We start from the raw sequence: 25,364 nt of genomic DNA on the forward strand, positions 1-25,364 counted from the left end.
ATAATCCCAATCCCTCCTCTGCATGTCACTAAACCATCTCAACCATGACACTCTTACTTTATTTCCAAGCCGTTCAACTTGAGCTGTCCCTCGAGTATGCTCATTTCTAATTCTGTCCTTCCTGGTCACTACCAACAAAAATCTCAGCATCTTCATATTTGATCTCCAACTCATGTCTTTTAGACAGTGCCACTGTCTCTAAGCCATACATGATAGCAGGTCTTACCTACCATCGTGGAGACCTTCCCTTTCACTTTTGCTGCTATCCTTCTGTCACACATCACCCCTGACACTTGTCTCCACACACTCCACCCAGCCTACACTCTCTTCTTCACCTCATCTTATGCACTGTCCGTTTCTTTGGACGGTTGATCCCTGGTATTTAAACTCATCTTCTTTGGCTACCTCTACTCTTTGCATCTTCACTGTACCACCTGTCTCGTCCATCCATCACACCAAATGCACACCTCACCCCTGTCTCACTGTCCTCATACAGAGTTGTTGACACTAACTGAAGACTACATAGGTTCTCCAACATACTTGGAGGGGACGGGTGAGGTGAGGGATATTCAGCTGCAACATGTAACTTCACCAATGACTGGTGCTAAATTTTACGCACTGTACTTTTAAGTCAGTGTACTTTAAGTCATCAGCCACTTGTAACACTGAGTAGTCTCTGTAACGTTTTTTCCTAGAAAGCCTGGTACTGATTAGAGTGAATGAGGCTCCCACATCCCACCAGGGCTGTGGCAATGTGTGGGCGTGTGTGTGGTTGACACTGCATGTGTGTTTGAGTGAGTTGAAGAGAAGCTGACATGCAGTTTTTTTTGTTTTTTCTTACTCATAGCTTACATTTTTCTTGCCCTCAAGTCTTTCCAGTGCCGTCAGTTGACAGTGCTACAGTGCAGCTGCTGGCCCACGGACTGTTTCCTCCGCCTCCAGCCTTAGGGAGCTCATTTAAACAGTCATAGATCTCTGTGCCAGGCCCACTCTGCTCCCCTGCCAAATAATCCGGTCTTTCAGGAAAACGGGGGCCAAAGGAAAAGTCATGTCACGGTGCCTGCTGAAGGGGATGTTTGTGTTCAAAGTGATGCAAGAAAAGACTTTGCTTTTTTTTAACTATTACAACAAAATGCAATTGGCTGCTCAAGTTTCATCCAGGCCTCGAACACCAACCCCTTTCTCACATAACAGACAAATTACAAGTGACAGGGTGTATGTAGAGTCTTAACACATTTACAGTAAGATTTACAAACACTGAACTCACACATCGTCTGCACTTCAGACAGGTTATGAAATGAAAATAAATACACACAGCACAGACTGTGTACATCTGTATGTCACATGGATGTAGGAGGAAAACTGGGATGGGTGAATATAAACCTTTGTTCTGAAAAAGGAGACTATTGTCATGTTTTCAATTATTTAACTAAGTTGATATTCTGGTCATCTTAATGTTACTATAAATGCCAAATCATTTAAAAACAGATGTTTATATGTTCACCTATCACAATTCCTTTCTTACAATGCTGAATACCAAAATTAGCTTTAGTTAAGAATATTTGGTTAAATATTAATATTGAATGTTTAAACATAGGCAGATCACTTTTGGTACGTGCACTAAAAAAAACACCTGGTTTTATGTCAATTGAAGAGAAATGTGTTATTTTATTTTATTTGTTTATTTTTCTTTATTTATGCAACTATAGAGCCATGAGTTACAATATTGTTATTGGTCCAATACCATCACATTTTTGTGATATTGGTATCGGAATCAAAGTGGTATTGTGCCATCCCCATTAGTTATCATAAAGAATGCCGTTGAATTTGTTGCAATGGTCTGACATCCGTATAGAATAATTTGAGGCGTTTATAAACTTAAAGCTATGGTGGGAGATCCTGGAAAAACAGTTAGTTTGAGCAGGCTACATTTTGAATTCAAAAGTCCAAGCCCCTTTCTTCAGACTTACCTCAGAAGCCACACCTCCAGAGCACAAAAACGCTCAATGCTTGTTCGCAAAGAGCGTTGGTTTCACGCGTATTCACAAGCACTGAGCAGCGTCGGTAACTTCCGGTACCTTTCAGTGGCGCTAACTTTTTTGGATACTTGTTCAAATGACAACGTGATGCCGAAAAACACTGGGTCTATCTGTTCCACAGACATTTTTAATTTTTGTGACAGTGCATTGGTTACAATATAAGTCTGAAGAGAATTTTAAGCAATACAGTAAATAATGCTCCAGAAAATGATTTCACACCCTACTTTTAACATGGCACTGCTAAATTCACGAATGAGTTTTTTTTTTTTCCACACCTACATTGTTTATTATGAGTGTGTGTTTGTGTGTTAACAGAAAGCAGCTTGGTACCTGCGGAGGCATAAACAGGAGCTGGAGCTGCTTCTCATTGGCAGCGAAACAATGGGAGTGGAATTTACTGAAGGGGTGAGTGTGCAGAATACAACTTTATCCCAGTGTTACTGTTTATCATCAACATGCCAATAAATGTTTGACTGTGAATGTCCTTCCAATCCACACTACGTTTTTCCCCCTCCCGGTACAATAAATGGTTGTGTAATATAATGAGCAGTTATTGTTAAGTCAGTACTCATGTCCACATGTCGCTAATGCAGAGCAGACTCTCTGCTGGGTGTGTAAACAGCCTCATTGTGCCTCTGCTGCTGGCTGACGCTCAGCAGGGTAACAGGTGTTTGGCAGTGATGTCAACTCGTTAAACAGCGACACCTACTGGTGTGTTTCATATCATACTTCTTAAATGTTGCTGATCGAATTGCATCAGCTGGTCCTGTGTATTCTTGTCCTTATTAAAAAATTGCAAAATTATAGATTTTTCCATTTTATCTTTGTTGTAGAATTACTGGAGCAGCACAGGTGGAAGAAACAACACAAACAGGTAAAAAAAAAAAAATAATAATTCCACAACATTCCATTGTCTGTTCTTCTGTATCGGCAAAATAACATGCACATTTCAAAATAGCAAAGAAGCTTCATTTCAACACTGCAGTAAATTATCACCCAACTACAGTTTTCTCTCTACTGGGCTGTCTTCTGGATTCTTTGGATTTATGTGTTTCACATTCCCTGCTCTCATGGTTTCACATGTTCAGCCACAACAAACAGCCACTGTTGGTGGAAAAAAAAAAAAAATCTAAAAATGTACAACAGAATAAATACCTGTTCAGCACAGAACAGGAGACAGATTTAGACCAGTGGGAGAACACAGCACAGAAGTATCAGCAGAAAAAGAGCCACACCTTTCCTTTAGGGGTTAGGAGGGAACAGAAATAAAGAATATTAAATATTGAACTTGAATTCATCTGCTGGCCAGATTCACAACTTTTATTTCTAGAGGACTACAACAATAGATTTCTTTGTTTACATAGTAAAAAGTACAAATGAATGCCTGATTCCAAGGCTATGAAAACCAAATTGTTTTTAATTTAAAAAGTTACACATTGACTTTGTGTCTGAGGAATGTTTTTGAAAAAATTTTCACATCTTTGGTTCACTGTCTTAAAGTGATACGTGTGCATTTGAAGTTAAACATTTACATTTTCGGTGTTGTTTTCTGTTCCCTGCTCTCTCAGGATTCCCTCCAGCACAGACGGCTGGATGGAATATGTTCCCATCTCAGACAAGAGGGACGTCAGTGTTGTTGTTCCACACAAAGTCAGCGAAGGTAAATCTCCACTGAGCTAAGTGGGAGTTAAACTGCAAAGGTTAAGACATTAGTGTTCATGTAAATCCTCTCTGAGCACTGTGATTGAGATAACATGCTGCACTGTTCTGTTCTGTTCTGTTCTGTTCCGTGCGTAGGCGGCTCCTTGTTGTATGACCGTGTGCAGCTGGTGCAGAACTCTGCAGCCTTAAACGGGACCCAGCGGGTGCTGCTGGATCAAGTTATATCTGAGGACGAGTGCACAGAGCTCAGACATTTGGCACACGTAAGAGTATTACTCAATATTGATAAAATCAACGAGGGCTTAAATTCGCTGGAACTGTCACGAACAACAATAAATATTATGGTGCAAGTTTCCTCTGGTTTTAATAGATTTAAAAAAAACACTTGAAAATTCTTCAAAACTTATGAAGAATGATTGTCTTGACTATTTTCCGACAGAAAGGTTCAGCAGGTGAGTCTGTACTCGATGTTTAACTCATGGCAGTATTCTTGTGTCCCAGGTTGTCACCATGGGAGGAGACGGTTACAGGGGGAGGATGTCTCCACATACACCCAATGAGAAATTTGAAGGAGCCACTGTACTCAAAACCCTGCAGGTACACAAAATTGCCAGAATAGTGACACTCCAATGTGAGCATCAGATAACAATGAGAGTCTTTTTTTTTTGTTTCCTCTCCCCCACAGTATGGCTACGAGGGCAGAGTCCCCATGAAGAGCGCTCAACTCTTCTATCAAGTCAGTGAGCGAGCGAGGAGCATCGTCGAGTCCTACTTCCTTCTGAACTCCACCCTGCACTTCTCCTACACACACCTTGTGTGCCGAACGGCCATCACAGGTCACACTCACACACACACACATTCATATGGTGCTTTTCCATCATACAGTTCTGTTAGGGATGGTACCTGCTCTGGTGAGGTTCTAAGCTAGCTGAGCCCACACTAAAATGTGACGTCAACAGACTGCCAGCCACTGAGTGCAAGAGTCATGAGCGTGACAGGAATCAAACTCGCCGTTGTTGTTTTTTTCTTAAATGGCAAGCAAGAATACGTGTCTGCTGCCCACAAAAATAAACGGTGGTCTGTCGACAAGTTCCCGCGTTTGTTGGCTGATGAGAGGATCCAGAGAGAGCTGGACGGGTTAGGGTTTGTGTCAGTGTGCGTTTGTTGACTGTGTCACTTATAAAACGATGTCACGGCAGATTCACGCGGCTGTGCTATGATGATGACCCTGCCCACGTTGAAGTAATGGAAAAATGACGTGCCTGATACCAAACCAAGTCAAGTCGAGTAGTGCTAGAACTGTATAATGGAAAACCACTCACCACACAAGCTGAGGAGCTTAGGTTTTATTTGTTTGCTTGTTTTTACTTAAATAAAAACAGTTGTCAGGGATACAGAGATGTTCTACACTGACAGAGTGAATCCAATACTTGTTCTTGCTGTACTTGATTGTTTGTATAATATTCCAGTGTCCCATTAATATTATTTGCTGTATTAACATCAATTAAATGAAAGGTATTTATGCTTAAATGTAATAATCCGTAATAATGTTGTTTTTATTTGTTTTTTCACAGGCCAACAAGACCACAGGAATGACCTAAGTCATCCCATTCATGCTGACAACTGTCTGCTGGACCCTGATGCCAATGTGTGTTGGAAGGAGCCACCAGCATACACCTACAGAGACTACAGGTACTGGACCAGGATAATATTATCAGTAAAAACATAATCCCACTGTTGTTGCCATGGTAAACATGTTAAATGGTCACTTTCTTTTATTTTCAGTGCACTCTTATATCTAAATGAAAACTTCGCAGGAGGGGAGTTCATATTCACAGAAATGGATGCCAAAACAGTCACAGTAAGCTGTTCCTCCTGAGATTGATTTGAATTATGGCACTGAAGCTCACACTTTGAAACAAAGCAATTATTAAAATGCAAATGCTAGTTTGCATATTATAACATGTAACACTTATGTACATACCTTTAAGTTCTCTTCCTTCTAATATGATAGAAAGTTATGAAGTGTGTACTTCTGTGTTTTTCTCCCATTTAGTACCCAAATCAACCCCAGACATGAACCTGAATCTGTCTTACTAATGTGAATTTAAATGAATCACCTTTGTCCTCTCCAGGCATCGGTGAAGCCCAAGTGTGGAAGAATGGTAGGTTTCTCATCCGGAGGTGAAAACCCACATGGCGTGAAAGCCATCACCAGTGGGCAGAGGTGTGCCGTGGCTATGTGGTTCACCCTGGATCCACTCTACAGAGAACTGGTAATTACCTGCTGTAATTATAATCGTCATCCGAATTTTGATTTCACTTTGATGTGATTTATTTTGCACAATAAAATACGCAGAAATGATAAAGACGAAAGAAAAAAAAGTGAGCTGGACTTACAGTATTTAAAGTCTCCATTTAAATATAAAATCTCACTAAACCACATAGGTGACAATATGATAGATTACATAACAGTCCAAAAAATAATACAGTACAACAAAGATAATACAGTACAATAAAATATATTTTAAAAAAAAGAGCAGTTATGAGATGTTTTTTGTGGGTCAAATACAGAATACAAATACCTGTAAAAGTACAGTTAAAATTTCTATTACTTGTTCTAACCCTCTTGAAAGTGTCCTTTATTAGATGACACTTTTTAACTTCATTATATACAGTATAACTTCTTCATCTAACTGCATCTCAGTATTCCAGATAAGGCAGTGGTGAGCCTTATGTGATGAAATCCTTTCTTTTTTATAAACCTGACCTGATTTTTCCTGCATAAATAAAAGGCCACTGTGTTCCCAAATCAAATTCTCATGGGAGACTTTAAATAGTTTTTCCGTATCACATGGTCTTGTGCTCCGTCTTAGATACTTTCAATCATACTCCTGTTGTTTTGTTTGTCCTCACTAGGAAAGACTACAGGCAGACGAGGTGATCCAGGCACTGGACACACAGTCTGTGTGGGGTCAGGGCCTCAACATCAACCCTAAAGATGAACTGTAGAAGCAGAAAAAGTGCCCTCAAAAAACATTCTAAACTGTATATTTTAACTATTTATTGTTTGACCTTTGCATCAGGACATTTTTATCTTTATACAAGTTGAAGTGTGAGATCAGTATTTTATTGTTTGTGTTGTGTCCCTCGTATGTTGTTTGTTTTTTATTCACTGTTTCTCTACATACCAGTACTTGAGTTTACTGAATTTTGTCATTCTTGTCAGTGACGGACTTCCGTTAAGAAAACACCACATTCACCTTGTTTTTGCTTTGTTCCTTTTTGCAAAACTGTTTTAACAAATGCTCTGAACAAACAAAAATGAATTACTCTCGTTCCGCTGGTGAGTAGTTCAAAAATCATATTAGATTCCATCCCTGTTAATGGTGTTGTTACATAATGCTATTATTTCTTTCTGTGCCAGTAATTATTATTTTTTTAGTACACAGTGCACTGTTTTTTTGTTTTTTTATTTGGGTATCTGAAGCTCAAATAGTACTCATTCAAAAAAATATATATATATTTTTGAGATGTTTTATTTTTGCTGAATATTTAATGATCATGCACTCTGTCCTTTTGTGTGTCACACCTGAAACTGTCTTCTGCACTACCTTTGTCCACCTTTGCCTCTCGTTGTGATCAATCACTCCCTCCTCCTCCTCCTCCTCCTCCTCCTCTCAGAGCACACAGAGCAGAATACAGGTTTACATGTTCACTGACATGAGGATGTGGTGTATGTGTGTGTGTGTGTGTGTGTGTGCGCGTGTGCGTGCGTGCGTGTGTGTGTGCATAGGTTACTTTTATTTATTTGTTTTCAACAACACAAGGCTGCTGTTCTAACTGTCTACATTTAATATGAGAAACTTTTTTCATAAAAGATGTAAATCGTTCCTGTTTCAAGGAATACATTATCTGAAAGGTCTTTAGTGTCTTTATATTTTATATTTGTGTCGATGAGTCAGATGATCGGTGGAGTCGTGCACTGTAAATCCAGTGGAAAGAAACACGCAATTATTATTTTTTTCTAGCTAGAAACCAGACACTTAATCCTGTTGTTTTGTAAGGTAGACGACGTATGATTCCCTGACATATTTTTGAAAACTCTGGCACTAAAAAATGTATGTGTCCATGCCCATAAATTAAAAAATGATCTACCCTCCATCTATATTCAATTGTGAATATTTGTTTTTCTTACACACATTTTATTTTTTCAGCAATTTATTCTGTTGAATTATCTCTTTATCGTAATGTAACTGCTCACGTATTTACTGTCTTCTGTATAGACTTTTAAAGTAAATTCTTACAAAAAAGTAATATATCCTCACTGAGTCACTGCATCAAATACTCTGATGATGGACAGTAGCCTAAAGACTCTGTTTGTAAAGAGATCTGTTGAAAGTAAAGTGCATTTACAGACAAATAATAATTTATTCAATGTCCTACATGTTACCTTGAGGATTTATTGACTTATTTTCAGTATGTCCACGCTGAGTAGAAGTCACTTTGGTAAACTTATTGACAGAAATGTGCTTTTAACACAGCAGGGAAATAGCAAATATACAACAAAACCAAGTGAACACAGAATAAACATGTGTCTCTTGTTCCTCACACTGAGTCTGTGGTTAAATTAATGTAAGAACAGATTTGTCGCACTGACACAGAATCAAATTCAATGTCGGGTGATTCTGTGTGAATTCAGCAGGCCTGTTTTGAGCCTCTGAATCAGAAGTGATGGGCCTGCAGCTCACCGAATCTGAACGGCTTGTTTTCAGTGACGGTGCACTGCAGGTCCCGCATGCGTCGCGCTCGCCGCTCCTCCAGCACCAGCCTGCGGGAGTGCTCTCGAGCTGCCTGCTGCTCTGCTCGCTTCTCCGCCCGCTTCCGTTTCACCCAACTGAGGATGTGAAAGAGGGATAATGTTGGGTGAGAAAGATTTGAATTTAACAAATGTAATTTTGGCGTTTTGAGGTGAATGTCTGGGTACATGCATGTAAAATCCCCGTTTGAATTTTACTATTGAGTATTTATTAGAGATGGGAGAAATTAAAGTCCCACATAGTAAGTCACAAGCAAGGGTTAGGGTCAAGACTTAACCTTCAAGTCTCAGTCATTCTTGCAAGAATCAAGCAAGTCAAGTCGAGTCCCTGTTTTAAATCAAGTAAGTTATAAGTCAAGTTGTATGAATATAGAGGATGGAGATTGTTCCACATTTAAATATGTTTAAAAGAAAAAACAGTCATCTTGAAGTGCTAGAGTTTTATCAGTAACAGAAACACTTATTACTCATACAATGTAAGGACTGATTCATGGACACATATATATAATGAACATCAATAAAATGAAAATAAAACTACAGAGCCTAACATGTAAAGAATACTGAATACTTACCTCATGTAACTGCATTTCAAATGTTAGCCTAAAAAACATTGAGATTTGAATGTGTCGAATTAAGTCGGTGTCGCTCGGTTGCCAGGTTTGTACACAAGGCCCAATGTTTTTCGTGTTTTTAAAAAAACAACAAATTGTAACCTTTGAAATTGTAATGTCTCACTATTTGAGAAAATGTAAATATTCCATAATTCAAGTAATTTGGTGTTTTAATTAAGTCAAGTCACGTGATTCAAGCTTACCCTAACCCCCACCTCTGGTATTTATATTAAATAAAACAAAACCTACAACCTAACTATACTATCGAGTTTCATAAAGGACGACTTCTCTTCTGGTTTTTCACTTCAAAAACAAGCTGTGGCTCAGCAGCCAAATGACCGCTTGTGCCACTGGCCTGTGCCCAGTGTTTCATTTCAGTCATACTTTCATGTCTGGAAATGTCTGATCCAGCTTTAGACTATAACAGATATCTTTTCAGTGACTCAGTCTGTGTGGTATTACGTCTGGTGAAGTTTTTATTTGTCTGTCTGGACTAATTTTGCCCACTCAGAACAGTGTGAAGAGAGTCCGGACCTGATCTAGACTGAAATTTCAACTTAAAGCCAGGAGCAAATTCAGTTTACTCATTGAAATTGTGTGAGTTGAGGGTGAACAGATGAATAGTTATTTAAAAGGTAGTGTTTAAGAATAGTTATTATTGTTTGAAATGTAAAAACTCACAGTTTGAATGCACGTTCGCTCTCTTGGCGGCTGTGTAAGAGGAAACCACTGTCCTCCTCCAGCTTCTTCAGCTCCAGCAGCTGCTGCTCTTTCTGCCGCTGCTCCTGCTTCCTCTGAAGCCACAGCCTGAAAGCCTCCTCTGAGTCACTGTGTGCACAGTCTCTCTGGAGAAATGGAAATGAATGCAGTCATGAGTCTAAAATGAAAACGTAATGACCTAATGTGACACTAACACCTCAATCTATCTGTGAATGAAATTTGAGTTTCTGTTTGCTATGGAACAGAAACAATTGAATCAGTTGTATTAGTGTACATTTTAAAATAATAGCCTACCTATTAAAATTATTTCACAAAGAATTTCCTTTTCATTTGAATATTTTTAATCGGAAATTCATCTCTATAGATTTAAGAAGTAAATCTATAGTCATTCATACTGTTTCTCCCACTGATGTCACTAGTCCTAATTTTTAGATTTCTGTAATTGCACTGACTGATTATTTAGAAGATCAGTAGGCCCCCTTGTGGCCATACCTTAGAACTGATCCTCTCCATCTCCTGAGCTCGGAGGATCCTTCTCTCCTCTTGAAGCTGCTCTCTTTTCCTCATCAGCCAGGCTCTGAATGCCAGCTCGTTGTCCTGCCTCCTCTGCTCGTCTTCCTCACGTTTCCTCTCCTCTGCCTGACGCGGTAAAAGGTAATGTGTAATCAGTAATGAACATCAAGTGGAAATTGAATATGATATACAGTATAAGCAATTTCATTATATGAGTGTTACCTCTACCTACCTCTCTGGCCAACTTCTCCTTCCTCTCCTGGATCCTGAGCAGCAGCTCCTTCTGCTGAGGAGAGAGGGTGTAGGTGGCCTGGTAAGGTGTCCCAGTGGCCGAGTGCACCCGCCGCTGGCTGCCTCTTCTCTGGCTGCCTCTCTGGCTGTGATTGGCTGAGCTGGGTCGGTTCCTGGGCTGTGCCGGAGGTCTGGGAGTTCGGAGGTGATCAACACTCTTGATGGTGGAAGAGCCAGCAGAAGAGCGGATGGAGGAGGAGGAATTGTTTATCTTAGCAAAGCTCAGTGGGGAGAAGTGTGAGTGGTCACTGTGGTTGTTTGTAATGGCAGGGAGAAGTCCTTGACTCTCTAACTCTTTCAAGCTGACCAGGTCAAACTTCCCATCTTTTTCTACAAGGACTCGGCCCTCCTTCATCTCCTGCCCACCATCACTGCTCTGTCCAGTTCGGTTGGCTGCTCCAGATCCTGCGTCTCCCTCCTGAGGAGAAAGTCTCAGCTCAGACAGCTTCCCTGACACAGTCTCTGCCTCCGAGTCCATCAGCCTGTCTTTGTTCTCCTTTCCTCCCTCTGCCTCAACATTATTTACATCCTTCTCAAACTGCAGTGGAGGCACCACCAGGTCCACCAGTGTCTCTTTGAAATGCAGCCTCCTCCGTCTGGTTATATCTGGAGTTTCTTGGTCCTGCAGCTCACGGTTCGCCTGCTGGATCTTCTCCAGGATGTACTTCTTCTCCTCGTCCGTCTGGTCATCAGTGCTTGGAGAGCTGTCTCTATCAGAGTCGTACTCCAGCGGCTCCATGGGTGGGGGCCACCTCTCTTCTTCCTCTTCCAACTCCTCCATTTTCTTACCTTTCTTCTCGTCTTTGTAGTGCTTCTCCTTTTGTTTGATTACTTGCAGTTTCTCTTCCTCCTCCTCCAGTGCTTTGTCAATGTCCACTTCAGTGTCATTGTACTTGGGGCTCTGTAGTGGTGGAAGAGACACTGGATGTAAATGTAGGAGGAGCATCAATACTTAACAGGTAATAGGTGTGCTGCTGACATGTATAAGTGTGTTCATTAATATTGCATCAACGTGGCACAGTGAAAGTATGTCACCGACTGTATGACAACAGAGGAGGTTTCACAGGCAAATAGTGAGATGTTTCAGATCAGGTAACGCAACGCCATGTACTCTCTGTCACACTTTCACAGAGCAGGGTCAGGGTCCAGTTCAGCACCTGGTCTGCAGTCAGTATATCCAACAAAACCATGACATAGGTTGATTTTTACCTGGCCCCCGTTCTGGCCTTCTTCATCAATCAACCAGTCCAGATCCTTCTCAAAGTCATCCTCATACTCCTCCTGGGACTTTGTGCAAACCACCTCACTCATGTCCTTCAGAGAGAGATTCACTGTGTGATTATACTGCCAAACACTATAACATCAACTTTGACTGGCTCCAAAAGAATGGCACAGGATTATTACCTATATCAAGGAAGTTTATCTGTCTGTTTGTTAGTTTGATGGTTAGCAGCAAACTCAGAACGTAAACAACAGATGTAAACTGCTATACTGTGATGGTGTGTAACAGAAACAAAACATTTGACTTAATGAAGAAAATTGAAATGAATTAACCTAAACAACCTGACACTGTTAATGGTATAGCCCATATAATATATGGGTTACTCTGAAATGTATAGTATTTTTATTTATTTGACAGAAATAAGCACAGGTTTGGAAGTAAACTATATTATTCTTGTTAATCACTGCAGTGTTTTCTGAGACTATCTTCTATATAGGTTCTGTTTACTGTCACTTTTATATCTGTGTTTGTTTGGTAGCTGAGAGCAGTTTACTCTGGCAACACAGGCATGCAAGTGTCACACAAAAATACTACAATCTGGTTTATTTAAAACTGAGGCAGAGTAAAGAGACTACAGAACGATTTCAAATAATCAAACGTTTGGTTTACATGAGAATCAGTAGCCGTAAATATTATTTTAGTACCGAATTGAAACTTACCAGCAGTTGTCTCCTGTGTAGCGGTTGCGTTGAGTCAAAGCGGTAAAAGAAGACATGAAGACACGTTTGTCTGGTCACTGTTTCTTCATATGACTGTTTCTCACAGTCCACACAGTCTGCGGAGCAACACCTGAGCACATAATCTGCTTCTGGTCCCTCTGCAGCACTAAAGGGTTTAAGGAACCCGTCGTCATAGAGACAGACAACACGCTTTACTACATTGCGCATGCGCAGAACAAACAACCGGAGACACAACAGTAGTAGTGTCGACACCAACAGTATCTATCTATCTATCATGTCAGGATATCATAATTACACGACCTGCGTACGCTGTTTATTGTATATGATATTAAATTAGGTTATTATCTTTGTTTCTGTTCCACTCTCTATTCTTGTTTATATTTAATTGCATGTTGCTGCTACCTAGTGTTAATTTGAATTGCATAAATAAGAGCACATTTTATATTATCTTATCTTGTTTTAATTTATTATTCACTAGCCTTACTTTCATAGCATTTGTCAACATTTTAATTACAAAATTATTCACAAAGCATCAACAAACCCTCATAAAATCATCAGATGTTAAGTCGTACGTGGTTAATAGATTAACTAATAAAATATGAAGACGAAAACGGCATGTCATGCTGAATAACGCAGTCTACCACGAGCACTTGAACGCAACACGTAACTTTGGACGCAATGTATTCTGGGCGTTGAAGTCCGCTGCTTTTTACTGTTCGTAGAGCGCTGTAACGCAAGCACAGGAAAAAACACACTCCCCGTGTTGCCTCAATCACATCTGCGATGCGACACGCCCCTTCAGTTGAAACACGAGCGACCACACGTACACACAACTTCTAATGTTTATAGTCGTTATTTAGCATGCGACGCTTCCACCCGCGAGTCGAACACTTCGAGTAAACCGTTTGTCCTTCAGATGGCCACCATCGTTTTCTGTACAGTCAACAGAACGGCTCAGAGTTCGGCGCGACGATGTTTAAATGCACATTTTCAGCGTGTTAGTGGCGTAAGAGCGTGTCCCTCCACTCACAGTCCGCCACTGACTTCGTTTCCGGGAGCGAGATGGTTTTCTAGGTTTACCGGGGTGAGGTTTGTGTCCCATGGGACCGCGGGGAGATCCACAGCCGGACGAATCCGGCGAGCTGCTCTGGCGCTGAGCGGAGCCGCAGTCGTGACTGCAGCAGCGGCCACAGCAGTGCTGGTAGCCAACGGCAACCACTTCCAGCGGGCAGAGATGGCGACTAGAGTCTCCCAATCATCCGCGGAGCCGGAGGAGGAAGAGGGGGACATCCTGGAGAGATGCCGGGGGTTCATGTCTCCTCCGGTGACCGACATTAAGGTGCTGCAGGGCAGGAAAGAGGACATGAAGACGAGGATGGAGATGCTGATCATGCAGACTCAGGCCGACTTCTGCAGAGCCCTGGAGAAGGTGGACGGTGGGAAGTTCCATGTGGACAGGTGGAAAAGAAAGGAAGGTGAGAACATTAAACAGACCCGTTTTCATCATCCTGATCGTGAAGTTTAGGCTTTTTATTTACAAGGATTCAGGCTGCATGTTTTCTTTGTCTTGGCTGGACAACAACGTATCGCGTATTGCGGTATAAAAAAAATATTCTGACAGTTGTTGTGATTGCATCTATAATATAATCTTACTTCAATAATCTTAAATCAATCTCATTTCAATATTGACTGTCATAAATTCACATTTGCCCCATGACAGCATGAAAATGCTACTTTATAAATTGTTTCAAATATTATTACATTTGTAGTTGGTAAATAACAGTCTGCTTATTTTGAGCAAGCATTACTTGTTCAGCCCTGTGTATCCTCAAATGTTTCTTTAACAAGCTTTTATTATTTTCTTAAATAAATTATTCTAAAATCAGTCTTTATTTGACTGATTTGTAAGATTTGTATTGTGCTAATATTTTTGGCCATACATATAATATATGTACAGAAAAAGGTTAAGGTGTAACCTGTAATAAACAGACATATGAGGCTTTGACAAAACATCCAGCAAAGCCATGTGAGCTAGAGTGGACAGTAACCTTTTGACAATATCACCTTTTTTTTTGGTGGTTTCTGTGAAATACAAAGTTGAATGCTTCTAACCTACAGATAGCAGGAACCAAAACCTTTGGTCTTATTATAGATACTGGATATTGTCTCATCTTATATCAGGTGTAACCAGTGATTGGTCAAGGTGCTATATGTGCCAGTCGATAAGAAACCTCAGGTTCACAGTGCTGCTTTTATTGATTTTATGGGGTCATTTTGTATTCCTTCCAAGACACAACAGGTCATATAAATCTGTGACCCCATGATGACAATGCATGTCCAAACTGATAATAATGCTAGTGTTGTCCTTCAGTCAGTGACTAACTGCCAGAGAGCAATGTCAACCTTTGTTTTAAAAAAAGAAGTGTGTCTGTGTGTGTGTGTGTGTGCCAGGTGGTGGAGGAATCAGCTGTGTGATGCAGGATGGAGATGTGTTTGAGAAGGCTGGGGTCAATGTGTCGGTGGTGTTTGGGAACCTGACTGAAGAAGCTGCCAAGCAGATGACGAGCAGAGGAAAAGTCCTCAAAGGGAAAGATGGTGAGCTCATGTCATTTTTTTTTTTTGTACAGTGCATAGATTCTCTTTAGCTCCACACTCCTCAGAATAATTGAACTTGAACATGGAGGTGTGTTTTCTCTCAGGGAAGCTGCCATTTTGTGCCATGGGCGTGAGCTCTGTTATCCACCCTAAGAACCCCCACATCCCCACGGTGCACTTCAACTACAGATACTTTGAGATCGAGGAGGAAGATGGTGAGTGTGTCGTCAGGCCTTGACGTCAGCAGTTGTGCCTTGTTGTCAGTGTCACTACTGAGTGTGTGAATGAATGGTAACCCTTGTTTCTTTCTTCCTTGTCTGTACGTGTGCTTCAGGCACAAAGCAGTGGTGGTTTGGTGGAGGCACAGATCTCACTCCAGTCTACGTTGATAAAGAGGATGGGTTTCACTTCCACAACACCCTGAAGGAGGCCTGTGACAAACACCACTCACAGTACTACCCCGAGTTTAAGAAATGGTAACAGTTGCAAGATAAATCCTGTGCCAGTGGAAATCCACATACTGATGTGCATTTCGGCACGTATCTATCTGCACGCCTGATGTCTGTGTATTTGTCTGAGTAAATTACTATTGGGTGTGTCCTCACTGCTGTAAGACAATGATAAGAGGAACAAATCTGCAGTTGCAGAAAAACCGTTAAGCTGTGACACTGGCCAGCTGATGACCACTAGGGACATGGAAGTGAAGGGTGTGGTTTATCTGATGTCATTTTGTAATAAGTAAAATTTGTCTTAATTTTTTAGAAAGAGACTGTGTTTCTTTCTCACTGAGAGTTAGATGTGACTGTTAAAAACTTTGTTTGGCAGTAGCTTTGTTTCAAATGAATAGATATGAATATGTTTTAAAATGTGTATTCATTAAACTGTCACATTATCCGTTTGACCTATATACACTCTCAACCGACCTATTCCTCGTTCCTGTTTTCTTATCTTTGATCTAACCAACCTTTTAAGATAGAAATAAGAGATAAAACAACATGAAAACTCCTCACAATTCTAGTGTAGTGGTGCTATAACACACAAAGTGGTGCTTTGTAACACACAAAATCAAAACACATTTTAATGTCACGCAGCTAATGTACCTCATGTGGTGCAGGTTTTGCTCTTCACTGCTGGATCCTTTATTTTACACCCGACTAAACAAATATTAATCAAAACAATTGTGTTCTTCAGGTGTGACAGGTACTTCTACATTCGTCACAGAGGAGAGACTCGAGGTATTGGAGGGATCTTCTTCGATGACCTTAACTCCCCGAATCAGGAAGAAGTGTTCAAGTTTGTCAAGAGCTGTGCTGGCACTGTGGTGCCCTGCTACCTGCCCATCGTACAAAAACACCTCAATGACTCCTTTACTGATGAGGAGAAGAACTGGCAGCAGATACGACGAGGCAGGTGAGTCAAAGATACACGAAATGATCATGTGGGGAGATACTGGGTCGTGAAATTCCTGGACATGTTTTGAGATTAGACAAACAGTTTTTCAGGCCTGGAAATTGTTCAGGATTAAGTAAATGTTTTTAATTTGGGATGACCCGATCCAATATACATTGGATATAAGCTTCAAAGCTGCACAAATGTCACTCCCTTGTGTCACGTTATACACGTAGTACTCATTATCTTCACTCGTGAGTGATGTTGGCAAGCTCTAACAGGATGCTAATCTACGGAAAAGCCATGCAAGTGTGTTTGTTAATAATGTGTGGCTTTTGACTAATGACTAATATAAGAAGTGTCTCAAAAGAGAGAGAGTCTACTGTGGATGTCAAGGATGTTGGATCAAATATAGCAGAAAAGGAAATGTATTGGAAACGTGTGGAAACAGTGTTGAGATAGTGTTGTAAGTTAAGTTTGGTCAATTTTGTACAATTATTCTTGACTCAGTCTCATCAATGCAAATGTACACATGGCATTGAAGCGAGTTTCTTAAAAGTGTAGATTGATTTGAATAGTGTTATGTTGATGATAAGGAGAAACTATCAGCAAAGATTGTTTGTAGCCATACTTCAGAGGTGGATGCTCTGCTGCCAAGACTGTTCTATTGGGGATTTCTTTTTTAACCAGTGCTTGAATACACTAACCTAAAAGAGTTCATTTGCCAGAAGAAACATTTTACCAGGAATAAAGCTCACAAAATTAAGCGGATTCAAAAAATATTGTATACCACAAATGTTTTTCTTTGTTTTTGTTGTAAGCTTATGCTGCTAAACACACACTCTGGTTGGTCTGTCTTGTTGTGCTGCTGCAGAATCATGAAGGCACTATCCCTAACCAAGTGTAATAAAAGGCTTGTTCTAAGACTACATAATCAAAGGCTTTATTATAGCTTATTTGTTTCCATTATAGTTATGTTTTTGATAATAATGCTTTGCTTAAAATGTTTAGTTTTATGCCTAGGGTGCGATCGATTAATTTTGAACATATTTTTGCTGACAAACGGCCACTACATAATGTGTTATAAATGACATTGTGTCTACAGCAGGTTTCTTGTGTTTGTGTTGTAGGTATGTGGAGTTTAACCTGGTGTACGACAGGGGAGTGAAGTTTGGTTTGGCAACGCCCGGCTCCAGAATCGAAAGCATCCTCATGTCTCTCCCCCTCACCACCAGGTAAAACTGAGATCCGAGTCAGCGGTTTCACTGCTCCCATGCTTTCATGACAGTAATGAGTTTGTGGGTATTGCTTGGTAACAAGTACAAACACACATTTCATCCTCAGGTGGGAGTACATGCACGAGCCTGCCAAAGGTTCCAAGGAAGCTGAAATGATGGAGGTGTTTCGAAACCCCAAGGAGTGGGTTTAACTGCAGTTTTACATGTCGATACTGACCAAACATCCAGGAAAAAGTTATGTTCTGTTTGTATTTTACAAAGGTGTCACCTGTTTGACAAGAACAGCAGCAGAACAAACCGTCACAGAATTGCCTGAAGAGTTTTTAACCTGTATAAGTGCTTTTCTGTTAGCTTTGTCAAAACAGCACTTATTTGTTTTATTTATATGCCTGAGATAAAAATGTATCACATCTCTGCTTTACTGTTACAAAGCACTGATAGGCAAATGAGCTTAAACTGAGCCACCAAATTAAGAACTTCTTAGCAAATGTTATATAAATGTTAATACATTTGCTCATAATGTTTACAAGTGCACCTGCTCACCATTATGGTCCATCAAAGCTAAATGAGTATTGACTTCTTTCCATTGAGCCATATTTACATTGCGATGGGATTCATTTGTGGTTAATGAGTCACTTTCTGTTTTGAACAGCAGAGAATAGCACTTGGATTTAAACATTGTGTTTCACTGAAAGAACTGGATGAATGTTGATTAGAGGCCAAGTGAAACATACATGTTGAAGATTTCTGTCCATTAAACTCTTTCCAATAAATTTAAATAAATTGTATTTTAAGAAGAACCTTTACCCAAATGTACTTTGTACGACCTTCATATCCTTTTCTCTCAATCTGAGTTCCATTATCTTTTTATTTAGTCATAAATTACAATAGCAACTTACCTATTTTAATGGTTTCAGTCTGAATTCCTTGTGGTTCATGTTTCACATATTTATATTTAAGTCAGTCACTTGGTATCTTTGAACCTTGAATAAATTAGTACTGCATCTAAAAGTAGACAACTCCAGTTTAAACACACACTTGTACATACATACCTGTACAATTGCTCTTTTTTACACAGTGGCATGTTTTATGATATTTTATTACAAATGAATTCAAGCTTTTGCAGATAAAGGATTTATAACAAGGTCCTTTGCATTTGATGTTAAACATTTCCTCTGTTTTATAAAGCAATGTAAAAACAAGCCTCTGTAAGTAGTAGTCAAACTGACCACAACAAAATGGCTTCCCCAACCAGCACAACTTAGTTCAATGTCATAGCAAGTGCTGAGGTTCAAAAGGTCAACTCACATTTAAGAAAAACCAGTGCTCAAAGCCTCAGAGGTCTAATCAGGAAACGTGACATGTCTGTATCAAATGAAAGTTAAACAAATATTTGGCTTACTGAGTGTATGCAGTAATATTGCATATTGATTTGCATATTGAGCAGGTCTTTTTCCACAGACTTAGTGAAGTTATCACTAAAATCCATGATATACTCAAGCCAAACTCCTTGTTCTCGTTAAACAGCTCAGTCAGAGCTTAAATGCAAAGTGCCTTCTTTTATTCCAACCTAGTGTATAATCTTTACTTAATTAATTCACAGCACTCACTGCTTTTCCTATTGAGAAAAACAACCTCACTGTAATTTACTTTTGCACACACACACGCGCTGTACATTATTTATAGATACATTACACATGCTAAACATGGACTGTCTCCATAAAGACATCAAATACAGAGCCTCTCCCCTCTAACTCCACCCGTTTGCCAAAAAGCTTCAGTCTCTATTGCTTCATGTCCCATATTCCTGTGCAAGTCACTCCAAAACTCACATTTACTGTGTTGCTGCAAACCTGTTTTAAGAATCCTCAGTGCACTTTCAACAAAGGCAGCACAGCAAACAACTACATGGTCAAAGAACTGCTCGAGGGGAGAGCTTTCACAGTTAAAGCAGGATCTGAGGCCAGACGTGGACAAGCGAGCACAGACCAACAACAAGGCCCAACTAAACCCAACCTTCAGGTGTTCAGACCCTGCTGCATGCATTACTAAATTATAAGCACATATAACCACACGTTCACAAAAATTTACTTCAGCACCCCGTTTAGAAGTGATGGCCTTCTCATATGTGTGTGTGTATATATATATATATACACACACACACACACACACATATACATATATATATATATATATATATATGTATTCATAAATACACCCAAGTTGGGCCAATGCATTATTTTGGCATTTGAAACCTTCACAATTAGACACTGTAATGTTGGAAGTGTTATATGTTGTGCATCTCTGTTTTAACTCATTGTTTTCTTCAGTATGGTTACATCTCAGTTGCAGGCGTATAGATTCTGAAACAAAACAAACCATACAAATGTCAACAATCCAAACCATCTCCACTGCTGCAGGTGCATTATTGACTACTCGCAATTAACACTATAACATACAAATTACAAAATGATTATTCTATTTAATGATAGGGCCAGGTGTAAACTTATTAATGTCTGACAACTGCTTGTGTCGTGACTATTTTACAATCACATCTGCAGTGAAATAGACCAAATATGTTGATTACCATCATGTTGGAAACAAAACATTAGTTCTGAATCAAGTTATGGATTATACTACCTTTACTATCCCCCCAGTATGCAACTGCAGACAGCACAGCTAAGACTCATGCTCTGGTGACATTTCTGCATTAAAACATTTAAAAATTACAAGACTGTTATTTACTGTATTTTCTTGAGTAGGCTACTTATATTAGCCAAAATGTTTTTGAATCTATAGAAATCCATATTTCTAGTCGATACTTAAAATCCTCCTCTGTAGCCAATAAAATGCCAGAACTCTTGTTTAAAACCACAAACATGCTGGTCCTGCAAATATTTCACAACAAAAACCTTGTTTATGAAAGAAGAAATAGGAATGGAAAAGGGGAACAGAAATGCTGAAGTGCTTTTACTTGCACATACTGCTTTCTACTTCACTGCAGCAGTTGCCACTGCTGAAGTGTTGCTACAGTGAGAGGAGTTTTTAAGAAACCTGGTCCGTGTTTGACATATGCATCTTAAAAAAAGATAAGCTGGGATACAATTTCGGGGGACCCCTAGTGATCAAAATTACATTCTGTGGATTTAATGTCAGACATGGAAGAGATGATTATATAATTGTTTGCAGTTCTCTCAGGGAAAGTTAACAGATGGCAAACCTGTTTTTGAATGTGTTATAGATTTTCAGTCTAATGGCCTAAAACAGCTAACTTCAACTTTAATTAGTCTTAATTCCACTGGAAACAATATTTCATGATATAAGTGCTGTTGCTGGATAAGGGCAGTAGGCAAAACTGGGGGAAAACAGTGAGTACTTAGTTTTGACAAAATAGGTCAAATATAAAAGTTGACATGTCTAAAAATGTCTAAAAATTGGCACTAACCTTCAATAAAGCATTGGCCCAACCCTCGTGTACACTCGGAATAATTGTCCCTCATTATCACATTACATGTTCTTCTTTTCACTACATGCAACATTTGTTTTGCCTGCACAGTTAAAAAAATGCTACAGTGTGATAGCATAGATTCAACATCAGGAAATTCAGCAGTGGTGCTGCTGGGTTTTGGAATTGCATCATCATTTGATCAATCGTGCCATGGCCTCACCTCAATGAATAAAGGTTAGTGCAAAATTCAGCAGCACTGACTCTAGCAAAGATTGCATTGACTGTACAGTTAATAGTGTTTCTGTGTGTTGAAGGAGGAAGGCTGGTGATACCACAACAGTGGCATTGTAAGAGGATAAGTCTTAGTGTAGGTTAGTAGGCTTTTGTTGGAGTAGTAGTGAAAGGCAGGTTTAATTTGCATGGCCGTTGGCACTACTCGTGCTGGTGGTAACTATATCCTCATACTGTGGAGGTGGCTCTGTCTCAATCTGGACGTCCGTGTGGCCCACAGCCTCCTCATATGATGGCGGCGGATCTCCAGCACTTCCTCTCCCCGACGTGACCTCCGAGCCTGGATAAGCTGGGCTGCTGTGGATACTGAGTTCTGATTGGTCACCGTGGTGGTAATCCCTCCCCCAATGGTCCATAGAAACCACTGACAGGACGTGGTCGTGCCGCGAATGTCCCAGGCTGGGGCTGCGCCGCGAGCGTTTGCGGGAGTGGCAGCGCCAAACCGTGATGGCGACGGAGGCGATAATGAACACAACCAGCAGCAATGGCACGATCAAGTAGAGAGAGTGGACTCCACCTACCACCGTCTCCAGGCCTCCAGATGGACTACTCTCCCGCACGTATTCCTCCCAAAACCGTCTCTGCACTCAGTCAGAACAAACAAAAAAATAGTTTTCTCAAGGCAAGCTTAGATTCATGAAGGCTACAGTGAGCAGTGAGGGCACAGAATTGTTTCCAAAACTCAGGATCACAGTACATAACACTTTGTAAATGGATTACTAAAACACAAAAGCAGCAAACAATATGGCCTTTCATATCCATCTGCATGACTCTGCTCTCTGGCCTCTAACAATAGATTTATAAATGCAGCTCCCTCTTCAGCTTGTACACGGCTGTTCTTCCTACTGATAATCATCACATCCGGGGAAAAAAAACACATTCCACAAGCTACTGTTATTGGAATGTAATGTAATGTAATAACACATTCAACAGACGTTTTTAAAGGATGGTCAGTATCAGTTACGCAGCAGTAGTATTGATTTGTGGAATTTATCTTTGACTGGGAGTTTTTGCACTATCATCTCATGGTGGTATTTTTCTAAATATTATGGTTTTGCTAATGACCACTTGACACGTGACAACTCAAAAGTAACACCAACCACCTAATGCTAAAAAGACAAAGGCCAATTTATGTTTTTGTACAACCCAACATGTTTAACTTGTATACTCTGCACTTAGTTTCTACTCTGTATTTAGTTTTCAGGAGAGGAGAAAGAGTTAGTTCAGATGTGGTGTTTCGTCCCCTCACCGTCTTCTCATTGTTCTCAAAAGCCTCGCGTGCCTCCTCATAGGTGCAGATCTCCTCGCGGCACTCTCTCTGGATGTCACCCTGCTTCAGCTCCTCCAGCATGAAGTTGGCCCTGCGCAGCCGCCGCAGCACGGAGTGGGCTGCGTTCGCCGGCAGGAACACTGAGACGGGAGGTGCGGGAGACAAAAGACAAGAGGTTGAGATGTGACATTAAGAAAGTGTGAGGGGAAAAAAATATATAGAAAAAGATGAAAATGGAGCAGAGATGTAAAAAAAAAAAAAAGAAGCTAAATACTAGGGAGAGTTGGGGGCACAAACAAAGACAGTAGAGTAGAGCCCACTTTTCTGCGTAATAACAAAAGAAAAGTTCCTTTGCCGTAGGCATCCATCCATGGGCAACATACGAGAAACTATGACAACATAAGCACTGCATCAGATGCGACATACAGGATAACACAACATGCTCTGGAAATGTTAGATGTTTGATAGACTTCACAACAGTGTCTGTCACGAGACTGGAGAAGAAGGGTGCAAATTACAGGAAAACAGCAAATGCTCCTAAAAGGTGAAGGCAACAGAAATAAAACATTCCAATGACTAATGTTTGTGTGACAGGTGTCGAATGTCAGGAGACTGAAAGATGAAGTAATACTCTTGAGCTTTTGTGCCTGTGAGCAGGAGTATAATGTTTATACACTTACCACTCCCCATGGTTCCTGCAAGTCTGTTTCAGTGCTTTATCTGAAAGGTGAGCAAACACAATACACTGACTGTTTGATTTAACGATAAGTCCAAGTTATGTGTTTTCAGCATCTTAGAAGAGAATATGATCTGATTTCCCTGTACCTCTATGATGACCTTAAACGGAATAGATCTGGTTTACGGACAAAGAAAGCACTTGTGGAACATGTCTTGTTATGTACACGATTTTTCTGGACCAAACAAATACTCAATTTAAACCTAATAAATTACAGTGAATATGAGTCACACAAAACACATTTGCAACAACTGGACCTTCTGGTACAATCAGGAGTATCTGATATGAAACTGAATAACTTATTTACTTCATTTAAGAGTAACTTCAGTAAGATGTGGTAGTTGGGTGAAATCAAACCAGGTTAAAATAAAAATGAAGTAGTAATGATAGTGTTATTTCGCTGGAATTAGAGATAAATCATCCTTAGCGTGTGCATGTGTGTGTGTGAGAGAGAGAGACCAACGGCTGGTGTAGGCCACGGTTACACATGTATGTGAGTGTGTGTGTTTGAGATCCGGGAATCCTCCTCCTGAAAGTAGACCCCCTCCCCAGCGGAGGAAACACCGCTAACAAAGCGCCGCCGCCCCGTTACACACGCCGTCACAGCGACGGAACAACAAGTGGAAGCGACAACATAATCGTTGAAGCGTCACTGCGGCTGCTGCCGTGGAAAATTTCTGTAGACGTTTCCGTGAAGCTAAGTGTCAGTGAGCTGCTAGTTATCGCCCCGTGTATTGACAAGCGCTGATTTGTGGGATTCGTGTGCGTCGGTCCAGCGGTTCAGCCTCAGATGTCATTTAACGAGCGCCACACGGTTTAAACGCCACAGATGTAGATGTAAAGGTGTCTGTTGAATGTACCACATTTAGAACAAAAACGTCTTAGTGTGGAAATAAAGTTCAGCTCTCACCGATTTCTTGTCTCCGTTATGCGCATTAGCAGTCCCTCGCTCCTCCGCTGCTCCAGAGTACAGCGCATGCGCACTGCTGTGTTTGTGTATCATGGACTGACCCTGCCCCTCATTTAAAGGGGCAGTGCACATGTTAAATTGACCATTGACAACAGTAATTCCAGGGCTGGTCAAAGTCTTCATGGGGCCCGAAGTAAAATTAGATGTTGGAGGCCTTTATCAACACCAATTATAAAGCAGTAAATTACATGATGCTTGTGGAGGAATTCTGCACAGTAGCTGTTGTTACTGCCAGTCAGGTTCTTACACTTTAGGGGTCTCAAACTCAAATAGCCTGGGGGGCCAATTACTATCTCCTCTGGTCAGGAGGGGACCAGTCAAGTGAAAAAAAAGCAAACATTTTGAGGGAAACAACAGATCCATCATGACATTGCATTTTCAATAATGGTGACAATGTTTTACAGAATTTTAAAATAGGTCTTTGTTTTGACAAGAAACAAGATTTTTTTCTCAAAAATAAACAAACAAAAAAACCCACATGTATGATTAATTAAATCTGTATAAAGCAAAACTGGGGAGGCCACATGTGGCTCACAGGCAGCAGGTTTGAGACCTCTGTCTGGTAGCAAAGTCAGAACAATGGTTGTGTGTTGATTTTCACTTAGTATTCAAAATGGCACAATACTAACAGGTGAATATGGTGTCAGCCTACTAAAAGGTAACAAATAAATAAATAACAAACAATAAGTGCATTTATTTATTATCATTGATTATCAGTGATTATGAAAATGTGTTTCTAAGCTATAATTGTTTTTGGTGACTTTTTGGGCGACATACCAAACTATGACTTTTTTTGTCGAATTTTGGACG

At 40.3% G+C, this 25,364-nt stretch overlaps 4 protein-coding genes across 4 annotated transcripts in view; 2 read left to right on the forward strand and 2 right to left on the reverse strand.

The window, feature by feature from the left end:
- Positions 1 to 7,871, forward strand: part of p3h2 (prolyl 3-hydroxylase 2) — a 53,108-nt gene extending 45,237 nt beyond the window's left edge. Inside the window, exons 7-16 of the mRNA XM_058637802.1 lie at positions 2,355 to 2,444; positions 2,873 to 2,913; positions 3,608 to 3,699; positions 3,837 to 3,964; positions 4,203 to 4,298; positions 4,387 to 4,537; positions 5,276 to 5,393; positions 5,487 to 5,562; positions 5,837 to 5,977; positions 6,621 to 7,871. Coding sequence (XP_058493785.1) covers positions 2,355 to 2,444; positions 2,873 to 2,913; positions 3,608 to 3,699; positions 3,837 to 3,964; positions 4,203 to 4,298; positions 4,387 to 4,537; positions 5,276 to 5,393; positions 5,487 to 5,562; positions 5,837 to 5,977; positions 6,621 to 6,713 — 1,026 coding nt within the window. The 3' untranslated portion in view covers positions 6,714 to 7,871. The remainder of the gene's footprint in view (positions 1 to 2,354; positions 2,445 to 2,872; positions 2,914 to 3,607; positions 3,700 to 3,836; positions 3,965 to 4,202; positions 4,299 to 4,386; positions 4,538 to 5,275; positions 5,394 to 5,486; positions 5,563 to 5,836; positions 5,978 to 6,620) is intronic.
- Positions 7,872 to 7,894: 23 nt separating this feature from the next.
- On the reverse strand, positions 7,895 to 12,881 carry ccdc181 (coiled-coil domain containing 181). The gene is made up of 6 exons (XM_058637804.1): positions 12,597 to 12,881; positions 11,865 to 11,969; positions 10,597 to 11,556; positions 10,344 to 10,490; positions 9,813 to 9,976; positions 7,895 to 8,598 (listed from the first exon to the last, which is right to left on the reverse strand). Exons 1-6 carry the CDS (start codon positions 12,822 to 12,824, stop codon positions 8,427 to 8,429), a joined length of 1,776 nt encoding a protein of 591 aa, XP_058493787.1. The 5' UTR covers positions 12,825 to 12,881; the 3' UTR covers positions 7,895 to 8,426.
- Positions 12,882 to 13,413: 532 nt separating this feature from the next.
- On the forward strand, positions 13,414 to 18,639 carry cpox (coproporphyrinogen oxidase). Its single transcript, XM_058637805.1, has 7 exons — positions 13,414 to 14,092; positions 15,069 to 15,212; positions 15,317 to 15,427; positions 15,547 to 15,688; positions 16,404 to 16,622; positions 17,732 to 17,836; positions 17,946 to 18,639. The coding sequence occupies exons 1-7, from the start codon at positions 13,534 to 13,536 to the stop codon at positions 18,028 to 18,030; spliced, it is 1,365 nt and encodes a 454-aa protein (XP_058493788.1). The 5' UTR covers positions 13,414 to 13,533; the 3' UTR covers positions 18,031 to 18,639.
- A 281-nt stretch (positions 18,640 to 18,920) lies between these two features.
- Positions 18,921 to 24,627, reverse strand: prrg1 (proline rich Gla (G-carboxyglutamic acid) 1). The gene is made up of 4 exons (XM_058637806.1): positions 24,495 to 24,627; positions 23,529 to 23,568; positions 22,828 to 22,988; positions 18,921 to 22,159 (listed from the first exon to the last, which is right to left on the reverse strand). Exons 2-4 carry the CDS (start codon positions 23,536 to 23,538, stop codon positions 21,698 to 21,700), a joined length of 633 nt encoding a protein of 210 aa, XP_058493789.1. The 5' UTR covers positions 23,539 to 23,568; positions 24,495 to 24,627; the 3' UTR covers positions 18,921 to 21,697.
- Between the last annotated feature and the right edge of the window lie 737 nt (positions 24,628 to 25,364).

The sequence above is a fragment of the Solea solea genome, chromosome 9 (assembly GCF_958295425.1).
Source record: "Solea solea chromosome 9, fSolSol10.1, whole genome shotgun sequence".
Taxonomy (NCBI): domain Eukaryota; kingdom Metazoa; phylum Chordata; class Actinopteri; order Pleuronectiformes; family Soleidae; genus Solea; species Solea solea.

Excerpts from the sequence above, each read along its gene's own strand:
- ccdc181 (XM_058637804.1), bottom strand. The coding sequence starts at position 12,824 with ATGCGCAATGTAGTAAAGCGTGTTGTCTGTCTCTATGACGACGGGTTC. Across the intron at positions 11,557-11,864 it reads AAGGCCAGAACGGGGGCCAG|AGCCCCAAGTACAATGACAC; the intron begins GTAAAAATCAAC and ends CCACCACTACAG. Across the intron at positions 9,977-10,343 it reads TGGAGAGGATCAGTTCTAAG|AGAGACTGTGCACACAGTGA; the intron begins GTATGGCCACAA and ends CCATTTCTCCAG.
- cpox (XM_058637805.1), top strand. The coding sequence starts at position 13,534 with ATGGCCACCATCGTTTTCTGTACAGTCAACAGAACGGCTCAGAGTTCG. Across the intron at positions 16,623-17,731 it reads CAGCAGATACGACGAGGCAG|GTATGTGGAGTTTAACCTGG; the intron begins GTGAGTCAAAGA and ends TTTGTGTTGTAG. Across the intron at positions 17,837-17,945 it reads TCTCTCCCCCTCACCACCAG|GTGGGAGTACATGCACGAGC; the intron begins GTAAAACTGAGA and ends TTTCATCCTCAG.
- prrg1 (XM_058637806.1), bottom strand. Across the intron at positions 22,160-22,827 it reads TTGAGAACAATGAGAAGACG|AGACGGTTTTGGGAGGAATA; the intron begins GTGAGGGGACGA and ends GACTGAGTGCAG.